The sequence below is a fragment of the Gossypium hirsutum genome, chromosome A09 (genome assembly GCF_007990345.1).
Source record: "Gossypium hirsutum isolate 1008001.06 chromosome A09, Gossypium_hirsutum_v2.1, whole genome shotgun sequence".
Taxonomy (NCBI): domain Eukaryota; kingdom Viridiplantae; phylum Streptophyta; class Magnoliopsida; order Malvales; family Malvaceae; genus Gossypium; species Gossypium hirsutum.
In genome coordinates, this window is record NC_053432.1 from 39,995,170 (window position 1) to 40,014,483 (window position 19,314).

Here is a 19,314-nt window from a genome sequence, read left to right on the forward strand (position 1 = left end):
TAGTTCTAACCATCTTCGTTGTCATAAGTTCAAATCCTTTTGAGTCATTAAGTACTTAAGACTTTTGTGATCAGTGTAGACATGGCATTTCTCAGCAAATAAATAATGTCACCAAATCTTCAAAGCAAACACTATGGCGGCCAACTCTAAGTCATGTGTCGGATAGTTCTTCTCGTGAGGCTTCAAATGCCTCGAAGCGTAAGCCACGACTTTACCCTCTTGCATAAGTACACATCCCAAACCATTTAAGGAAGCATCACTATAAATCACAAATTCTTTACCTAACTCGGGTTGTACCAAAATTGATGCTTCAGTCAATAACATCTTCAATTTCTCGAAACTTTGTTGACATTTTTCTGACCACTCAAACTTAACATCCTTTTGAAGCAATCTTGTCATGGGAGTGGTGATCATAGAAAATCCCTTCACAAACAGTCGGTAGTAACCAGCTAAGCCCAAAAAGCTTCTAACCTCTGATACGTTCCTTGGCGCTTTCCAATCGACGATAGCAGAAATCTTACTAAGGTCAACCCAGACACCATCACCTGAAATAATGTGGCCCAAGAATCCAACTTCTCGAAGCCAAAACTCGCTTTTACTAAATTTAGCATACAACTGTTTGTCTCTTAAAGTCTGCAAAACAGATCTCAAGTGTTCGGCATGCTTTGTCTCATCTCGAATATATCAAAATGTCATCAATAAACACAACAACAAACTTGTCCAAATATGGCTGAAATATTTGATTCATTAAGTCCATAAACACAGCAGGAGCATTCGTTAACCCAAATGGTATAACAAGAAATTCATAGTGGTCATATCTCGTTCTAAAAGCAGTTTTAGGCACATCTGACTCTTTAACTCGCAACTGATAGTAACTGGACCTCAAGTCTATCTTAAAAAACCATGTCGCTCCTTTCAATTGGTCAAACAAGTCATCAATCCTTGGTAAAGGATACTTGTTCTTGATTGTTACCTTATTGAGCTGTCAGTAGTCTATGCACAACCTTATAGATCTATCTTTCTTTTTCACGAATAATACCAGAGCACCCCACGATGAAAAGCTCGATCTCACAAAACCCTTGTCAGTCAATTCATGCAACTGTGACTTCAGTTCTTTCAACTCAGTCGGAGCCATCTTATATGGAGCAATCGAGATAGGTGCTGCCCTTGGCATCACTTTAATACCAAATTCCACTTCTCTAATTGGAGGTAAACCTGACAATTCTTTCGGGAATACATCTAAATACTCACATACAACAGGCACTGATTCAATCTTCAACTCAGACTCTTTTGTATTCAACACATAAGCCAAATAAGCTTCACATCCTTTTCTCATACATTTTTGAGCAGACATTGAAGAAATTACGATTAGCAACCCATCTGACTCATCTGATTCAACCCAGAGAATTTCACCATTTTCACATTTCAATTCAATAACTTTCTGTCTACAATTTACTATAGCATCATGAAATGTCAACCAATCCATACCCAATATAACATCGAATTCATCAAACGGAAACAACATTAGATCAGCAGGAAAACAATAACCTCTAATTATCAAACGACATTTCTTACATACTTTATTAGCTAAAACATACTTGCCTAATGGGTTTGACTCCTTAATCATAAATTCTGTAGACTCAACAGGGATATTCATGCTAGATACCAATTTCATGCACACATGAATGAGTAGAACCAGGGTCAATCAAGGGCAATAACAGTAGTATGATAAAGAGAAAAAGTACCCGTGATCACATCGAGAGAAGATGCATCCTGACGCTCACGTATGGCATAGGCTCTAGCTAGGGCCCTAGCTTTAAATCTCACAGCTGTATCCTTTGTTACATTTTTTCTACTAGCCCCATTACCAGCATTTCTAGAGGGTCTCCCTTTTGTAGCCGCACTACCCGGCCTTGTACTCTGAATTTTTTCTTTCTCGATCATCTTAGGATAGTCTTCGATATAGTGGTCTTGAGAACCACATCAGAAACAAGATCCATCATTTATCCTACACTTACCAAAATGACTTCTACTACATTGTTGGCACTCAGGTCTAGAAGGTCTGGCATTTCCTACACTAGCCATAGAGGTAGCCTGAGATTCAAAACTAGAATTTTGCTTCTTACGGTTTCTGTATGAATGCCCAACCGAAACATGAGAATGGGAATACATTCTCTGGATTTCTTAGACTAAGATGGAAGTGACTTGCTCATTGGCCTCTTCCTTATATCTCTAGCCTTAACCTCAGCTTTTCTCTTTTCCTTGGTCAGTTCCTCGGCTTTACAAGCCCGATCAACAAGCACAACAAATTCCTTCAGCTCAAGAATGCCCACTAACACTCTAATATCCTCATTCAGTCCGTCTTCAAACCTTCTACACATTTTAGCCTCGGAGGATACACACTCCTAAGCATATTTGCTTAACCAAACAAACTCTCTTTCGTACTCAGTAACTGACATGTGGCCTTGTTTCAAATTAAGAAATTCCTTACGCTTTTGATCGATGAATTGCTCACTGACGTATTTCTTTCGGAACTCCTCTTGAAAGAATTCTTATGTCACCCTTTCTTTTGAAACCACCGAAACTAGTGTCTTCCACCAATGATATGTCGCGTCTCTCAACAAGGAAATAGGACACTTCAAACACTATTCGGGTGTGCATGATAGCTCATCGAATACCTAAATAGATTTCTCAAGCCAAAATTTCACTTTCTCAGGGTCATCATCAGCATTGGCCCTAAATTCCTTAACTCTTTGCTTTTGAATTTTATCAACAAGGGTTCAGTGAAATCTCATAAAGTCCATACCTTGAGGCACTTAGGGTACGAGTTGAGGATTTGGATGAGTGGAGGGGGTTGAGCATTCGGGTTCGCTCAAATGAACTCCGTGTACTAGGTATCCATCATAGGGAGAAAGGCTTCCCTGCCTCCTTCTCTTATACCAACAGTTGTGGGTCTACTATCAGACAACACTACTCCTTCAGCGGGAGTAGACGCGTTACTTTCAACATCATCTGCAACTGCTCTATCAGGATCCATTTACTATATGAAAACACATTTTTAAATCGTAAAGAGTCGTCACACGATCATAATATATGTATGCCAAGTATAGCTAGACACGTATACATGCTACGTTAGTCCGAGAACTGACTAAACTGTAGTTTTGATACCACTAAATGTAACACTCCTTACCCGTATCCGACGTCGGGACAGGGTTTGAGGCATTATCGGGTTCATATGTAGATAAACATACAAAATTGAGCCATAAAATTTCTCCTAAATTTAAAACTTTTCAATCACATGCAATTTGTCCCTTATAAGGGCCTACGAGGTCCAAAACATACGTTGGGAGTGGTTTGGGACTAAACCGAAAACTTTTGGAACTTTTACTATACTTAGAAAATTTTCATACTTTGGAGAGTCACACGCCGGTATGGGTAGGCCATGTCGTCACACACGCCCGTGTGGCTTGGGACACGCCTGTGTCCTCAGCCCGTGTAACTCTCTGACTATGACGTCATCAACAAAATGAGTCACACGGCCACAGAACATGCCCGTGTGGTTAGGCTGTGTGGCAAATTAAATTCTCGAATTTAAGTGCAGACTTCACACAGTCTGGGTACACGCCCATGCCCTAAGGCCGTGTCCTCCACACGGCTAAGACACATGGCTGTGTCTCTACCCGTCTGTTTACTACTGGTATTCTATTTGAATTAATTAAGGTGCAGGGGACACACGGCCTAGTCACATGCCCGTGTGTCTAATTGTGTGGACAATTTCTAGGCTATTTTCCAAGCCATTTGCCACCCTTGAACACTTACCTACCTACACTATCTTCATGGCATGCAACATGGCACCTTTAGTTACTTAAGCATTCACATACATGGATAATTTATAACTTAATAGTGTCAACATATCACATACTTAAACCATTAGGCTTTCATAAACAAAATGAGGTCACATAGCCACAGAACATGTCCATGCGCTTAGGTCGTGTGGCTAATTAAATTCTCGAATTAAAATGCAGACTTCAGATGGCCTGGGTACATACCCATGCCCTAAGGTCGTGTCCTCCACACGGCTAAGAAAAACAGCCATGTCTCTGCCTGTATGTTTACAACTAGGTATTCTGTTTGAATTAATTAAGATGCAGGGGACACACGGCCAAACCACAATCCCATGGGGCGGATCGTGTGTCATACACGGCCTAGACACATGCCCGTGTGTCTAACCATGTGGACAATTTCTAGGCTATTTTCCAAGCCATTTGCCACCCTTGAACACTTACCAACCTACACTATCTTCATGGCATGAAACATGGCACTTTTAGTTACTTAAGCATTCACATACATGGATAATTTATTACTTGGTAGTGTCAACATATCACATACTTAAACCATTAGGCTTTCATAAGGCATTCCATGCCAACTTCATATTTATTCATCTTTATACCACATTTATTGTCATACTCATTAACCATATTCCATACATTAAATATACATGCCACCCATCATACTCATTAACATAATCAACCACAAGCAACCACATCAAGCATAACACATTTGTATGCATGCACAAATGATTAGGGTTACAACCCAAATAATAAATGTGAGCAACCTCTCATGGCCATATACAAAATGAATCATAACATTATCATGAGCAAACATACTTGGCTAATCAATATGGCATATAACAAAAAGACCAAGTCCCTATACATGCCATACTCAAAATGTTGAGACTATCTATACCCAATATTCAATTGGTAGTGTGATCGAAAACTCCAACGTCCACCGATCCCCGAGTTAGCTTAGCGACACTATAAAAAGGAAAGGAATTGGGTAAGCTTTAAAGCTTAGTAAGTTCACATGCAAATAATGAGCAACTTAAAACATACAATTACCATAAGGAAAATTTTCATAAATGTCATCAAGTATCATAAGCATAACTTTCTCATATGCATTCTTACCACAAGTTCATAGCATACCGAGATCTTTAATCATGAGTTTATGTACATACCTATACCAACTTACACATGATACTTACTTTCTCGTTTTTGACGTGTTGACTAAAATTACCCATGGAACTTCTCTTTGAACTACCCATTGAACACTTGGAATACTATCGGATACATCGAAATCTCGCACCTAAGTGCCCCAAATGTAGCCAACGCTACCTTATATCACATATCACATGTTTCTCACTTTCGAGCTACTCACGGGTCTTCTCTCACAAGCTAACGGTCAGGATGTAGCTACACGGGCTTTTCACACAAGCTGTCAGGTATTCACAACACATGTCGGACTACATAGCCATCAGTAGAACATACAAGACCAGTACCGGGAACGCAAAAACATGTGTAATATATATCATGAACTCAGACCACAACTCATGATCTCAGATCACATAGTTCCTAGTGACATGTCACTTGTATCCTAAACTATTCCTAAGGTTCAAACGGGATTCTTCGATACCACATTTCTGTTGAGCTTGCTCGTAATGTCAATTTCAATATCCATAGCACCAATCACGTACTCATGGAATAATCAAAGCATAATTCATAATAGAATTTAAGCATTAACACATGGTACAACGTCACATTAATCATACATATGTACTTACCATACATGCAATATTACAGCATTTAAAGTATGGTACATGTTCCATAATTTGCAACTGAACTTACCCCGGTACAAAATGATAGAACAAGCCTAATCCTCGTAAACTTTGTTTTTCCCCCGATCAAAACCCGAACCACATTTTTCTTGATCTATAGTGCCAAATTTAACTTGTTTGTGACACCCCTAAAGTGACCCTAGTCGGAAAGTGGTTTCGGGACCACGAAACCGAGTCACAAAAATAATTAGATGTTATATTCTGTGCTTATTGTATGTGGAATTTGTATGTGTGAATATTTCGTGCCTTGATTTTTATCAAGGCGGTGTTAATTTATAAGAAAGGACCCATGTGATAAGACTTGATAATGTGATAGGTGAAATTTAAAGTGGCCAAATAATGCATGAGTTATTGACATGAGGGACTTGCATGTCAAATGGACCACTTTTAATTGGTGGCCGGCCATAATGATAGTTGATAGATATTATATGCATTTCATTTTAGCATGATAATAGTTAGTGGCTTTATATTATGGAAGAAAGAATAATTAAAAGAAGAAATGGGTGATAAAAACAAAGGTGGTTCATCCTCACTCTACCATTGCCGTAACTTGAGATTAGAAAGAAAAAAAAAGAGAACATGCATGTAGTTCATCTTGGAGGCCGAACAAAGGAGAAAGAAAATAAAATTTGTGGCTTTGAAGTTTCGGCCATTTGGAGCAACAATTCAAGGTGAAATTCAAGTTGTTTTGTTAATTTTTAGTATCATTGAATCCCTTACTTAATTCTCTCTAAAACCCATGAGTTAAATTTATTTTGGTGAATAATTGATGTTCGGCCATGAGTTGATGAGCTAAGAAATTTGAGTTTGATGTTAGAATTTAAAAATCAAGTGTTAGATGAATGCCTTTTGCGTTACGATTTTATGTGATTTTTCCTAAATTGTCTATAAATTTTTGGTTGTTGATTTCATGGTAATGGTATATTGAATCCATGATTTGAATTCATGAAAATTTAGTAAGGTTGCATTCGGCAACTTGCTTGGAATTAAGAAATGATGTCTAAGCTTAGGTGATTTCGATGATGATATATATATTCATAAGTATATTTAGTTGATTCGGCTTTGGTATTTGCATAGATAAAATATGTGTGAAGTTAGTTGTTGTGTTTGGTTAAGGTACTATAAATAGCTTATGATTAATTCATCTTTGGTAAGTTTCATGTATGATATGCTATGGCTTTGAGAATGCATTTTATAAATTAGTTCGAAAAGGAGTGAAATAACAATTATATGTTTGACTATGTATTGGATATTTTGGTTTGGTTTGTCAATGCAATGTATGCGCTTAGGTTATGCTTAAATGGTTAGTGGAAGTAAATGATGTAATGTCAACCATAATTTTATATGTTAACAAATATTATGCTATTTGTTATGATTGGTATGAGTTAAAATGCGGATGTGTATAGATAAGCAAAAGGATATGTTTAGTATTTAGCTAAAGTAACGAAATTGTACTAAAGAGAGTATTAATGCATGTTTGGTACTTGAGATGATTGAGGTGGTGATCTCGAAGCTAAATGTTATAAGGAATAAGTGTATTTCTTGCTAACCGAATTATAATATAATCGAATGTGGTTTTACACAATAGTGATGTGATAAGTTTAAATTTGGTTCATTAGCTCAAGAACTCAAGGAAACAAAGTCGGATCGTGGAAAAAGGGAAATTGGTCGAATAGTCGGAATTGACGTACATTAGCGATCGAGGTAAGTTTTAAGTATTAAAGCCTATAATGTGATTGAGTATGATATGTTAAGCACATATTAAAAGAATCATAACTCTATTGTAAATCTTTATGCATATAGCCTAATGGTTATTATGAAGTATAGGTAAGTTATTGATATGATATGTTGCCAAATGGATATGATATTATGAAGTGCTGAAAGGATATGTCAGAAGAGTAAAATTGTGATAAACCTGCTCAGGACAGCAGCAGTAACATGAATTTAGAAAATAACCATAAATTCACGGATTTGAATTAGAGGCTGAATGAGACATGAAATTAAATCTTAATGAGTCTAGTTTCTTATAAAAGAAACCGTGTAAGCAAAGGAATTTCTGATAATGAGAAATTTGATTCGTAGTAAAGAGTGGTCAGATTAGTCAAGCAGTGAAACAGGGGAAACTTTAAGAAAAATCTGGTATTGATTGGCCAAACCTAAAATTCTGGAAATTTTATGGATAGAAGACATACGAGTCTATATTCAGGAAAAATTTACGGAAAGTGATTTGGAGTTTTGTAGCTCCAGTTATAAATAATATAGTGACTATTGCTCAGGAAATACAGCTTGTGCTGAATTTGAGATTGTGTTGTAAACCTTGATAAACTTGTTTTAGTTGCTTATAAGCTATTGATTAAACCCATATGTGAATTCTAAATTGTGATAAGGCCTAATGGCCGATGTGATGAATGTGAAAGTGTATATATGTGATAAGGCCTAATGGCCGATGTGATGAATGTGAAAGTGTATATATGTGAATAAGGCCTAATGGCCGATGTGATGAATGTGAAAGTGTATATATGTGATAAGGCCTAATGGCCGATGTGATGAATGTGAAAGTGTATATATGTGATAAGGCCTAATGGCCGATGTGATGAATGTGAAAGTGTATATATGTGAATAGGGCCTAATGGCCGATGTGATGAATGTGAAAGTGTATATATATGATAAGGCCTAATGGCCGATGTGATGAATGTGAAAGTGTATATATATGTGATAAGGCCTAATGGCCGATGTGATGAATGTGAAAGTGTATATATGTGACGGGGCCGAGTGGCCAACGTGATGGATGTGAAAGTGCATAAATGTGATAAGTCTCGAAGGGCATTTGTGTCAGTACTATATCCGGGTTAAAACCCCGCAGGCTTTATGCGAGAATATTTTCACTGATTTATGTCCGTAAGCTTCGTGCTCATACTATATCTGAGCTCTAAAGACCCGATGACTACGTGTGGGAATTTTTGTCCGGGTAAGACCCGATAACTTCGTGTGGAGATTATGTCCGGGTAAGATTTCGTAATAAGAATTGCTTATAAATATATTCAATGCGAAAGGTTAAACAGGTATGTACTCCAAGTTTATATGTGAGCTTGATTTGCACTAAATCATAAGGTAGTTATGTGATGCATACGAGAGCAATTTATGAGACTATTCTTGTGATTATGTGACATCGGATCAGTGTGAGGGGTGATGTGAAATCATACGATATATCTATGTCACATGAGCTCACTTTTATGTGAAAGTTTATCTGCCTATTGTATATGATGAGATGTGCGTATTCGGAAAAGGTATGGTATGCCCGAAGGAAGAGTGAAATAAAAATACGAACAACTATGTTATAATTTGATTGTTATCTATTGCCACTGCTTAAAACTTACTAAGCATTGTAATGCTTACTCTGTTTACTCTGTTTCCTCTGTTTCCTCTGTCTTATAGATCTCATTGCTAAGCTACAGGCTCGGGGATCGTCAGCAACTAGTCACACTATCACTATCCACTGTTGGTACTGCTATGTTTTGGATTATCTTATGGCATGTATAAAATAGACTAGTGGCGGAGGAATATTTTGGTTAATGTATATAGCCATGCGAAAATGGCTTATATATGTTTGAGCATAATGTTATAATCATTTGGTATGTAATGGTTAATCACCATCATAATTTGTGCTATTTATGCTGAAAGGGCTAGTTGAATCATGGAAACTATGAAGTAGGTAAAGTCTACCTTAAAGGCAGATGCTGGCAGCAGCAGTGAAGTAGATTTGGAAAATCACTAAAAATAGTAGGATTGGAATTAAATAATTAATAAATTATGTAAACGAACCTTAGTGAATCTATTTTCATAGGAAAGTAACGAAACGATCATATGGACAGTATGTTAAGAGTTATTGAGGTTCACGTGAGACGGGGCCAGAACGGTTTCTGGACTCCCTGTTCCGACTTTGAAAATTCATTACAAATTAACTAGATATAATTTGGAGTCACGCCATATATGTATAGATTCCTCTCTGAGTCTAGTTTCCACAGAAGCAAACGACATCAGTATTGAAGCTCTGTGCTGGGAGATATCCAAGTCGTAATGCGCAAGGGTCAGTGTAGTCGATCCCTGTAACATGGGAGACTTTGACTAATAAACTGTACTAATTGGCCCTACCAAAAATTCTACAAAAAAAATACGTAGATGGGCATATGAGTCTAGTTTCAGGGAAAAATCACGAAACTGATTTTTGAGTTGTGAAACTCAAGATATGATTTTTAAAGCGACTAGTACGCAGATTGGGCAGTGTCTGGAAAATTATTTTTATAAGGGGTTTAAAGTCTGTGAACCCCTCGTGTCCGACTCCGGCAACGGTCTCGGGTACGGGGTGTTACAATTTTATTGGTATCAGAGCTACGGTTTAGTCAATTCTAGGACTAACGTAGCACGCGTGAGTCTATTTATACATGCCATAAAGTGATAAAATGATAGTGTGATGATTTTTGGCTATTAAAATGTGTTTGTTGTATTGCAATGAATCTTGATCTCGATCGAGCTGTAGCAAGCTTCTGACTATGAGAATTTGCGATATAACTTCACGTAGATATGCCTAAATTATTAAGTTGATCAGGTACGTATCATGTACTCGTATTTGAATTTCGATTTGGATTGAATTATAAGGGTATAAGTGATGCAATTTTGAAAGAGTGTTATGACTATAAATGTGATTTTTGTATGTCGCTATGGAACTGGAAGTTGAATGGTCGATAAGCGTGTTTTGTTTGTATTCGAGTAATGTAAATGATATACTAAGGTGTATTGCTATATGTGTATATGTATGTAGAGACGAAATTGTCGAATGTAAAAAGGCAGTGAAGCGTATAGAGTGGTTGGTTTTCAGCACTAAGTGTGCGAGCAATAAGTGTTCACGGTTGTGAGATTGGCACTAAGTGTGCGAGCAATAAGTGTTCACGGTTGTGAGATTGGCACTAAGTGTGCGAGCAATAAGTGTTCACGGTTGTGAGATTGGCACTAAGTGTGCGGGCAATAAGTGTTCACGGTTGTGAGATTGGCACTAAGTGTGCGGGCTTGAAATGCATGGCACTAAGTGTGTGAGTTTAAAGTACATGGCACTAAGTGTGCGTGGTTGATTATTAAGCACTATGTGTGCGAACCCACTATATATATATTCTCTATCAATTATTTATATTAAGGGTGCGACCTTACCGAGTCGATTTCGGACAGTGGAAAGGGGTAAGTCTTCGAGTAATGACCCTACTATGTTATAAAGCCAATTGAAATCATGCTCTTTGTGTGTGGCTATTGAGCTGAAATTGGAAAGGTTTAATAAATGCTTTGTGTTTGAGCCTTAGTAACGAAATTGAAATATGGACGTGTCATGATTGTTGATATATGTGTGCGTGAGCATTTGAATGATATCCGGGCTAAGTCCCGAAGGTAATTGAGCTAGTGATTATATCCGGGCTAAGACCCGAAGGCATTGGTGCGAGTTACTAAATCCGGGCTAAATTCCGAAGAGCATTCGTGCTAGTGAGGTATCCGGACTAAGTTCCGAAGAGCATTCGTGCTGGTGTTATATCCGGGCTAGGTCCCGAAGAGCAATCATGCTGGTGACATGTATTCGGGCCTTCGTGCCTAGTAGGCTTCGTGCCGGTAATTTGAGCAAAGTTTAAGTATTCATTACTATACGAATTCAAATTTAAATGAGATGATATGTTTAAAAGTGCACATACATGATGTTTATAGACTTGGTTAAGTCATATCAATGTGTATTAACGAATGCATAAGAGCACTATGTATGTGAATAATTAGAGGCACTGTGTGTCTGCGAATTTCCTTTAACCGAGCACTATGAGTGCGAGATCGGTCAGTGGGCACTAAGTGTGTGAAGTGGAATTCATGTAAGACCTCGTTTGGGACGAAGGCATTGATTTGAGATAGTGTGTAAGACCATGTCTGGGACATGGCATTGACTCGATACGTGAGAATATGTAAGACCATATCTAGGATATGGCATTGTAAGAGTTATATGTGCTATTGCTGAATGGACACTATTTGTTAATCTTGTTCAAGAAATTATTTTGATTAAGTTTCGACATTCGAAAGTTTGAAAGAATTTTTGATGAATGTTGATAATTTTGGATATACGAGTTATGCGCTAGAATAAATCTCAAGCTAGTGTATTACATTAGGCTTTATGCCTATTCGACTGTATACGGGTAACGTTAACTATGATTGAATATGCTAAATGAACTAAATGTTCAGGTACGTGGAAGTTGACTTTTCTTTGGAAATGAGTTAAGTCGAATGTTGAGTATATGTGTACTTTCGGTTGGGTTACAGCTTATACATGAATGAAAATGTGGGTTACAAATATGTGGGTTGATGATGTGAATTATACATGTTAATATGTGCTTAATGTGTGTTTGAAATGCATTTATGAATTAAATTAAGTGATTATTGCTTATGAAATCAAGAAAATGAGATATTTGTGCATACTTGTAGAAATGTTTATGTATTTGTTTTAAGATAAGAAAATGATTTTATAGATCGATGCGAAATCAATAATGAATTACAATAGCTATCGATGAGCTAATGTTTATATGAATATAATTCAATAAGAGGACGTTATCCTAAACTATGCATCGGTAGAAATTTTCGAGGATGAAAATCCCTAAAGGGGGGGAGAGTTGACACCCCTAAAGTGACCCTAGTCGGAAAGTGGTTTCGGGACCACGAAACCGAGTCACAAAAATAATTAGATCTTATATTCTGTGCTTATTGTATGTGGAATTTGTATGTGTGAATATTTCGTGCCTTGATTTTTATCAAGGCGGTGTTAATTTATAAGAAAGGACCCATGTGATAAGACTTGATAATGTGATAGGTGAAATTTAAAGTGGCCAAATAATGCATGAGTTATTGACATGAGGGACTTGCATGTCAAATGGACCACTTTTAATTGGTGGCCGGCCATAATGATAGTTGATAGATATTATATGCATTTCATTTTAGCATGATAATAGTTAGTGGCTTTATATTATGGAAGAAAGAATAATTAAAAGAAGAAATGGGTGATAAAAACAAAGGTGGTTCATCCTCACTCTACCATTGCCGTAACTTGAGATTAGAAAGAAAAAAAAAAGAACATGCATGTAGCTCATCTTGGAGGCCGAACAAAGGAGAAAGAAAATAAAATTTGTGGCTTTGAAGTTTCGGCCATTTGGAAGCAACAATTCAAGGTGAAATTCAAGTTGTTTTGTTAATTTTTAGTATCATTGAATCCCTTACTTAATTCTCTCTAAAACCCATGAGTTAAATTTTTTTGGTGAATAATTGATGTTCGGCCATGAGTTGATGAGCTAAGAAATTTGAGTTTGATGTTAGAATTTAAAAATCAAGTGTTAGATGAATGCTTTTGTGTTACATTTTTTGATTTTTTTTTTTTTTTTTTTTTTTTTTTATTGATATGATTTATCATGAAATTTAGTAATTGCATTCGAACTGCTAATTAAGAAATGTCTAAGCTTAGGTGATTTCGATGATGATATATATATTCATAAGTATATTTAGCTGATTCGGCTTTGGTATTTGCATAGATAAAATATGTGTGAAGTTAGTTGTTGTGTTTGGTTAAGGTACTATAAATAGCTTATGATTAATTCATCTTTGGTAAGTTTCATGTATGATATGCTATGGCTTTGAGAATGCATTTTATAAATTAGTTCGAAAAGGAGTGAAATAACAATTATATGTTTGACTATGTATTGGATATTTTGGTTTGGTTTGTCAATGCAATGTATGCGCTTAGGTTATGCTTAAATGGTTAGTGGAAGTAAATGATGTAATGTCAACCATAATTTTATATGTTAACAAATATTATGCTATTTGTTATGATTGGTATGAGTTAAAATGCGGATGTGTATAGATAAGCAAAAGGATATGTTTAGTATTTAGTTAAAGTAACGAAATTGTACTAAAGAGAGTATTAATGCATGTTTGGTACTTGAGATGATTGAGGTGGTGATCTCGAAGCTAAATGTTATAAGGAATAAGTGTATTTCTTGCTAACCGAATTATAATATAATCGAATGTGGTTTTACACAATAGTGATGTGATAAGTTTAAATTTGGTTCATTAGCTCAAGAACTCAAGGAAACAAAGTCGGATCGTGGAAAAAGGGAAATTGGTCGAATAGTCGGAATTGACGTACATTAGCGATCGAGGTAAGTTTTAAGTATTAAAGCCTATAATGTGATTGAGTATGATATGTTAAGCACATATTAAAAGAATCATAACTCTATTGTAAATCTTTATGCATATAGCCTAATGGTTATTATGAAGTATAGGTAAGTTATTGATATGATATGTTGCCAAATGGATATGATATTATGAAGTGCTGAAAGGATATGTCAGAAGAGTAAAATTGTGATAAACCTGCTCAGGACAGCAGCAGTAACATGAATTTAGAAAATCACCATAAATTCATGGATTTGAATTAGAGGCTGAATGAGACATGAAATTAAAGCTTAATGAGTCTAGTTTCTTATAAAAGATACCATGTAAGCAAAGGAATTTCTGATAATGAGAAATTTGATTCGTAGTAAAGAGTGGTCAGATTAGTCAAGCAGTGAAACAGGGGAAACTTTAAGAAAAATCTGGTATTGATTGGCCAAACCTAAAATTCTGGAAATTTTATGGATGGAATACATACGAGTCTATATTCAGGAAAAATTTACGGAAAGTGATTTGGAGTTTTGTAGCTCCAGTTATAAATAATTTAGTGACTATTGCTCAGGAAAAACAGCTTGTGCTGAATTTGAGATTGTGTTGTAAACCTTGATAAACTTGTTTTAGTTGCTTATAAGCTATTGATTAAACCCATATGTGAATTCTAAATTGTGATAAGGCCTAATGGCCGATGTGATGAATGTGAAAGTGTATATATGTGATAAGGCCTAATGGCCGATGTGATGAATGTGAAAGTGTATATATGTGAATAAGGCCTAATGGCCGATGTGATGAATGTGAAAGTGTATAATGATGCTAACGAGTGAAGTGAAAGGTATATATGTGAATAGGCCTAATGGCCGATGTGATGAATGTGAAAGTGTATATATATGATAAGGCCTAATGGCCGATGTGATGAATGTGAAAGTGTATATATATGTGATAAGGCCTAATGGCCGATGTGATGAATGTGAAAGTGTATATACGTGACGGGGCCGAGTGGCCAACGTGATGGATGTGAAAGTGCATAAATGTGATAAGTCCCGAAGGGCATTTGTGTCAGTACTATATCCGGGTTAAAACCCCGCAGGCTTTATGCGAGAATATTATCACTGATTTATGTCCGTAAGCTTCGTGCTCGTACTATATCTGAGCTCTAAAGACCCGATGACTACGTGTGGAATTTTTGTCCGGGTAAGACCCGATAACTTCGTGTGGAGATTATGTCCGGGTAAGATTTCGTAATAAGAATTGCTTATAAATATATTCAATGCGAAAGGTTAAACAGGTATGTACTCCAAGTTTATATGTGAGCTTGATTTGCACTAAATCATAAGGTAGTTATGTGATGCATACGAGAGCAATCTATGAGACTATTCTTGTGATTATGTGACATCGGATCAGTGTGAGGGGTGATGTGAAATCATACGATATATCTATGTCACATGAGCTCACTTTTATGTGAAAGTTTATCTGCCTATTGTATATGATGAGATGTGCGTATTCGGAAAAGGGATGGTATGCCCGAAGGAAGAGTGAAATAAAAATACGAACAACTATGTTATAATTTGATTGTTATCTATTGCCACTGCTTAAAACTTACTAAGCATTGTAATGCTTACTCTGTTTACTCTGTTTCCTCTGTCTTATAGATCTCATTGCAAGCTACGCTCGGGATCGTCAGCAACTAGTCACCTATCACTATCCATGTGTACTGCTATGTTTTGGATACACATTAAAAAACAGTGCAGGATTTTGGTTAATGTATATAGCCATGCGAAAATGGCTTATATAGTTTGAGCATAATGTTAAATCATTGGTATGGAATGGTTAATCACCATCATAATTTGTGCTATTATGCTGAAAGGCTAGTTAATCATGGAAACATGAAGTAGGTAAAGTCTACCTTAAAGCAGATGCTGGAGCAGCAGTGAAGTAGATTTGGAAAATCACTAAAATAGTAGGATTGGAATTAAATAATAATAAATTATGTAAACGAACCTTAATGAACTATTTTCATAGGAAAGTAACGAAACGATCATATGACAGTATGTTAAGAGTTATTGAGGTTCTCGTGAGACGGGGCCAGAACGGTTCTGACTCCCTGTTCCGACTTTGAAAATTACAATTAACTAATATAATTTGGATACGCATATATGTATAGATTCTTTCTGAGTCTGTTTCCAAGAAAAACACATCAATTGAAGTCTTGCTGGAGATATCCAGGAATCGCAAGGTCATGTATCGATCCCTGTAACTGGAGACTTTGACTAATAAACTGTCTAATTGGCCGACCAAAAATTCTAAAAAAAGAAAATAGCGTAGATGCGGCCAATATGAGGTCAGTTTCAGGAAAAATCACGAATACTGATCTCGTTGTGTTCATTGTAAACACATTGAGATATGACAAGTCTCAAATATTTTGATGACTCAGCGAGACTTGAATCTGCGACAAAGACGTTGGCTTGAGTTGTTGAAAGATTACGAGCTTGTCATTGATTACCACCCGGGAAAGGCTAATGTGGTTGCGGACGCCTTAAGCCGGAAATCGCTGTTTGCTTTACGAGCGATGAATGTGCACTTGTCTGTTCTACCTGACAATGTGTTAGTAGCTGAATTAAAAGCCAAACCATTATTGATTCATCAAATTCGTGAAGCCCATAAAGTTGATGATGAATTGGTTGCAAAACGGGCTGAGTGTGTTCCGAACAAGGAATCGGAGTTTCAAATGGATGATGATGATTGTTTGAGGTTCAGAAGTCGTTTGTGTGTTCCAAGGAATTCGAACTTATTTCGATGATTTTGAATGAGGCTCATAGTGGCCGAATGTCTATCCACCCGGGTAGTACTAAAATGTACAACGATCTGAAACGTCAGTTTTGGTGGATGGTATGAAACGAGACATCTCTGACTTTGTTTCGAGATGCTTAATATGTCAACAAGTGAAAGCAGAACATCAAGTGCCTTCAGGATTACTTCAGCCGATCATGATACCCGAGTGGAAATGGGATCGAGTCACAATGGACTTTGTGTCCGGGCTGCCATTGTCAGCAGGTAAGAAGGATGCGATTTGGGTTGTTGTCGATCGACTGACTAAGTCGGCTCACTTTATCCCCGTGCGTACGGATTTTTCATTGGATAAACTAGCTGAATTGTACGTTTCTCAGATTGTGAGATTACATGGAGTACCTATTACTATTGTGTCAGATAGAGACCCAAGATTTACATCGCGATTTTGGAAGAAATTGCAAGAAGCTTTGGGTACCAAGCTGCATTTTAGCACTGCTTTTCACCCCCAAACCGATGTCAATCTGAACGAACAATTCAGATACTCGAGGATATGTTGAGATGTTGCGTCTTAGAGTTCTGTGGTTCATGGGAAAGATATTTGCCTTGATTGAATTTGCTTATAACAATAGCTTTCAATCAAGCATTAAGATGGCACCTTACGAGGCTTTATACGGTCGCAAGTGCCGTACCCCATTATTTTGGACTGAACTTAGTGAAAGTAAAATCTTTGGGGTTGATTTGATTAAGGATGCCGAGCAGAAAGTCCGAGTAATTCGCGAAAGTTTGAAAGCCGCTTCGGATCGTCAAAAGTCGTATGCGGATTTGAAAAGAAAAGACATTGAATATCAGGTTGGAGATAAAGTATTTCTCAAAGTTTCACCCTGGAAGAAGGTGCTTAGATTTGGTCGTAAGGGCAAATTGAGTCCGAGATTCATCGGCCCGTACGAAGTATCCGAACGAGTTGGACCAGTTGCATACCGATTAATTTTGCCCCCTGAGCTTGAAAAGATTCACGATGTCTTTCATGTTTTGATGCTTTGACGCTATCGATCTGATCCATCGCATATAATTAGCCCATCAGAGGTTGAAATTCAAGCCGATATGAGTTATGAAGAAGAACCGATACGTATCCTAGCTCGTGAAGTGAAGGAGTTGCGAAACAAAAGGGTTCCGTTAGTGAAGGTGTTATGGCTCAAACATGGGATCGAGGAAGCTACTTGGGAAACCGAGAGCTCGATGAAAGAACGATACCCAAACCTATTTACCGGTAAGATTTTCGGGGACGAAAATTTCTAAAGTGGGGGAGAGTTGTAACAGCCCTAATTCGACCCTAGTCGGAATGTGTTTCGGGACCACAAAACCGAGTTATAAAATTTAGTTAAAATTTTATTTGCATATCTTATATGTGTGATAGTGCTTGTACAAAAATTTGATGTTTTAATTTTATATTAGGAATGTGAATTTTGCTTGAAAGGATCTAGTTGAAAGACTTGGAAAATTATGATAGGTAAATAAGTAAGGACCAAATAGTATTAAAGTGGGAAAGTGTTGTCCTTGCATGTCAAATTAGCCAAACTAAAGCATAGTGGCCGGCCATGCTATGGGTGGAAATGTCTCCAACATGTTATGCTAGTTGATGTATGTTAAGAAAAATAAAATAATGAGCATGGTGATTAAATAATGAAAGGAAGGGTGATGAAAAAAATAATAATAATATGGTCTCATCCATACCCCCTTGTTGCCGTGAATTGAAGAAAGAAAACAAAAAAAAAAGTGTTCATTCTTGAACATCTTTGGCCGAATAGAGGAAAGAAAGGAAGGGGAAAAGCTTGAGAAAATCGGCTATGGTGGTTTGCTAGACTAAGGTATGTTTGATGTTGTCCTTGAGATGCATGCATGTTTTAGTAATTGACTTGAGTTCTAAATAGCCCATGTTCAAATCTTGAATCTTGTTGGTAACATGAGCAATCGGTCATGAGAAAGTGTTCAAGAAATGGTTGTTGTTCATGTTTATTTGGATGAGAAATGGTGAGTTTTGTTGTTTCATGTTAAAGTTAGGTGAATGATGATAGAGGAGTGTTTGAACTATAAAAAGAATCGCTACCTTGTTATGAGCTAGGGCCGAATGTGAGTTTGGTTGTGTTTGAATATTACATGCTTGGTAGAATGGTGGATGAAGGTGCCGAATGTATGTTGGATTGATAGAGTCTCCAAATTGATTTTATGTGTGTATGCATGACCGAATATACGTGGTCACATGAGTAAGGAAATGAGTTATTTGATATGTGGTAAAAGTTAAGTACTAAATCGAAGGTTGCTAAAATTGCCATTTTTTTAGCTGAATATGTGTTTGATCAATGAAGGAATTGTTGAAGAATATAGGTGAACTTGGTGAGAGTATTCGGCTTAGTGTATAAATGATAGAAAGATTTTAGGAAATTGTTTTGGTTAGGTGTATGTATGATTAAGTATATTCGGCAATATACTTAAGTGGGTACATGATATTACATTATAATTATTGAGCTTAAGTATATGGATATGTGTATATGTGGTCATATAATGACATTTTGGTTCGAAAATTTAATGATATGTGATTGCCGAATGTGATAAATAAATTCATGTTATTG

The 19,314-nt window shown here is 36.8% G+C and overlaps 1 protein-coding gene across 1 annotated transcript; it reads right to left on the reverse strand.

Moving 5' to 3' along the window:
• Window positions 1–985: 985 nt before the first annotated feature.
• LOC107889944 (uncharacterized) lies at window positions 986–2,172 on the reverse strand. Its single transcript, XM_016814476.1, has 3 exons — window positions 2,019–2,172; window positions 1,746–1,970; window positions 986–1,239 (listed from the first exon to the last, which is right to left on the reverse strand). The coding sequence occupies exons 1-3, from the start codon at window positions 2,170–2,172 to the stop codon at window positions 986–988; spliced, it is 633 nt and encodes a 210-aa protein (XP_016669965.1).
• Between the last annotated feature and the right edge of the window lie 17,142 nt (window positions 2,173–19,314).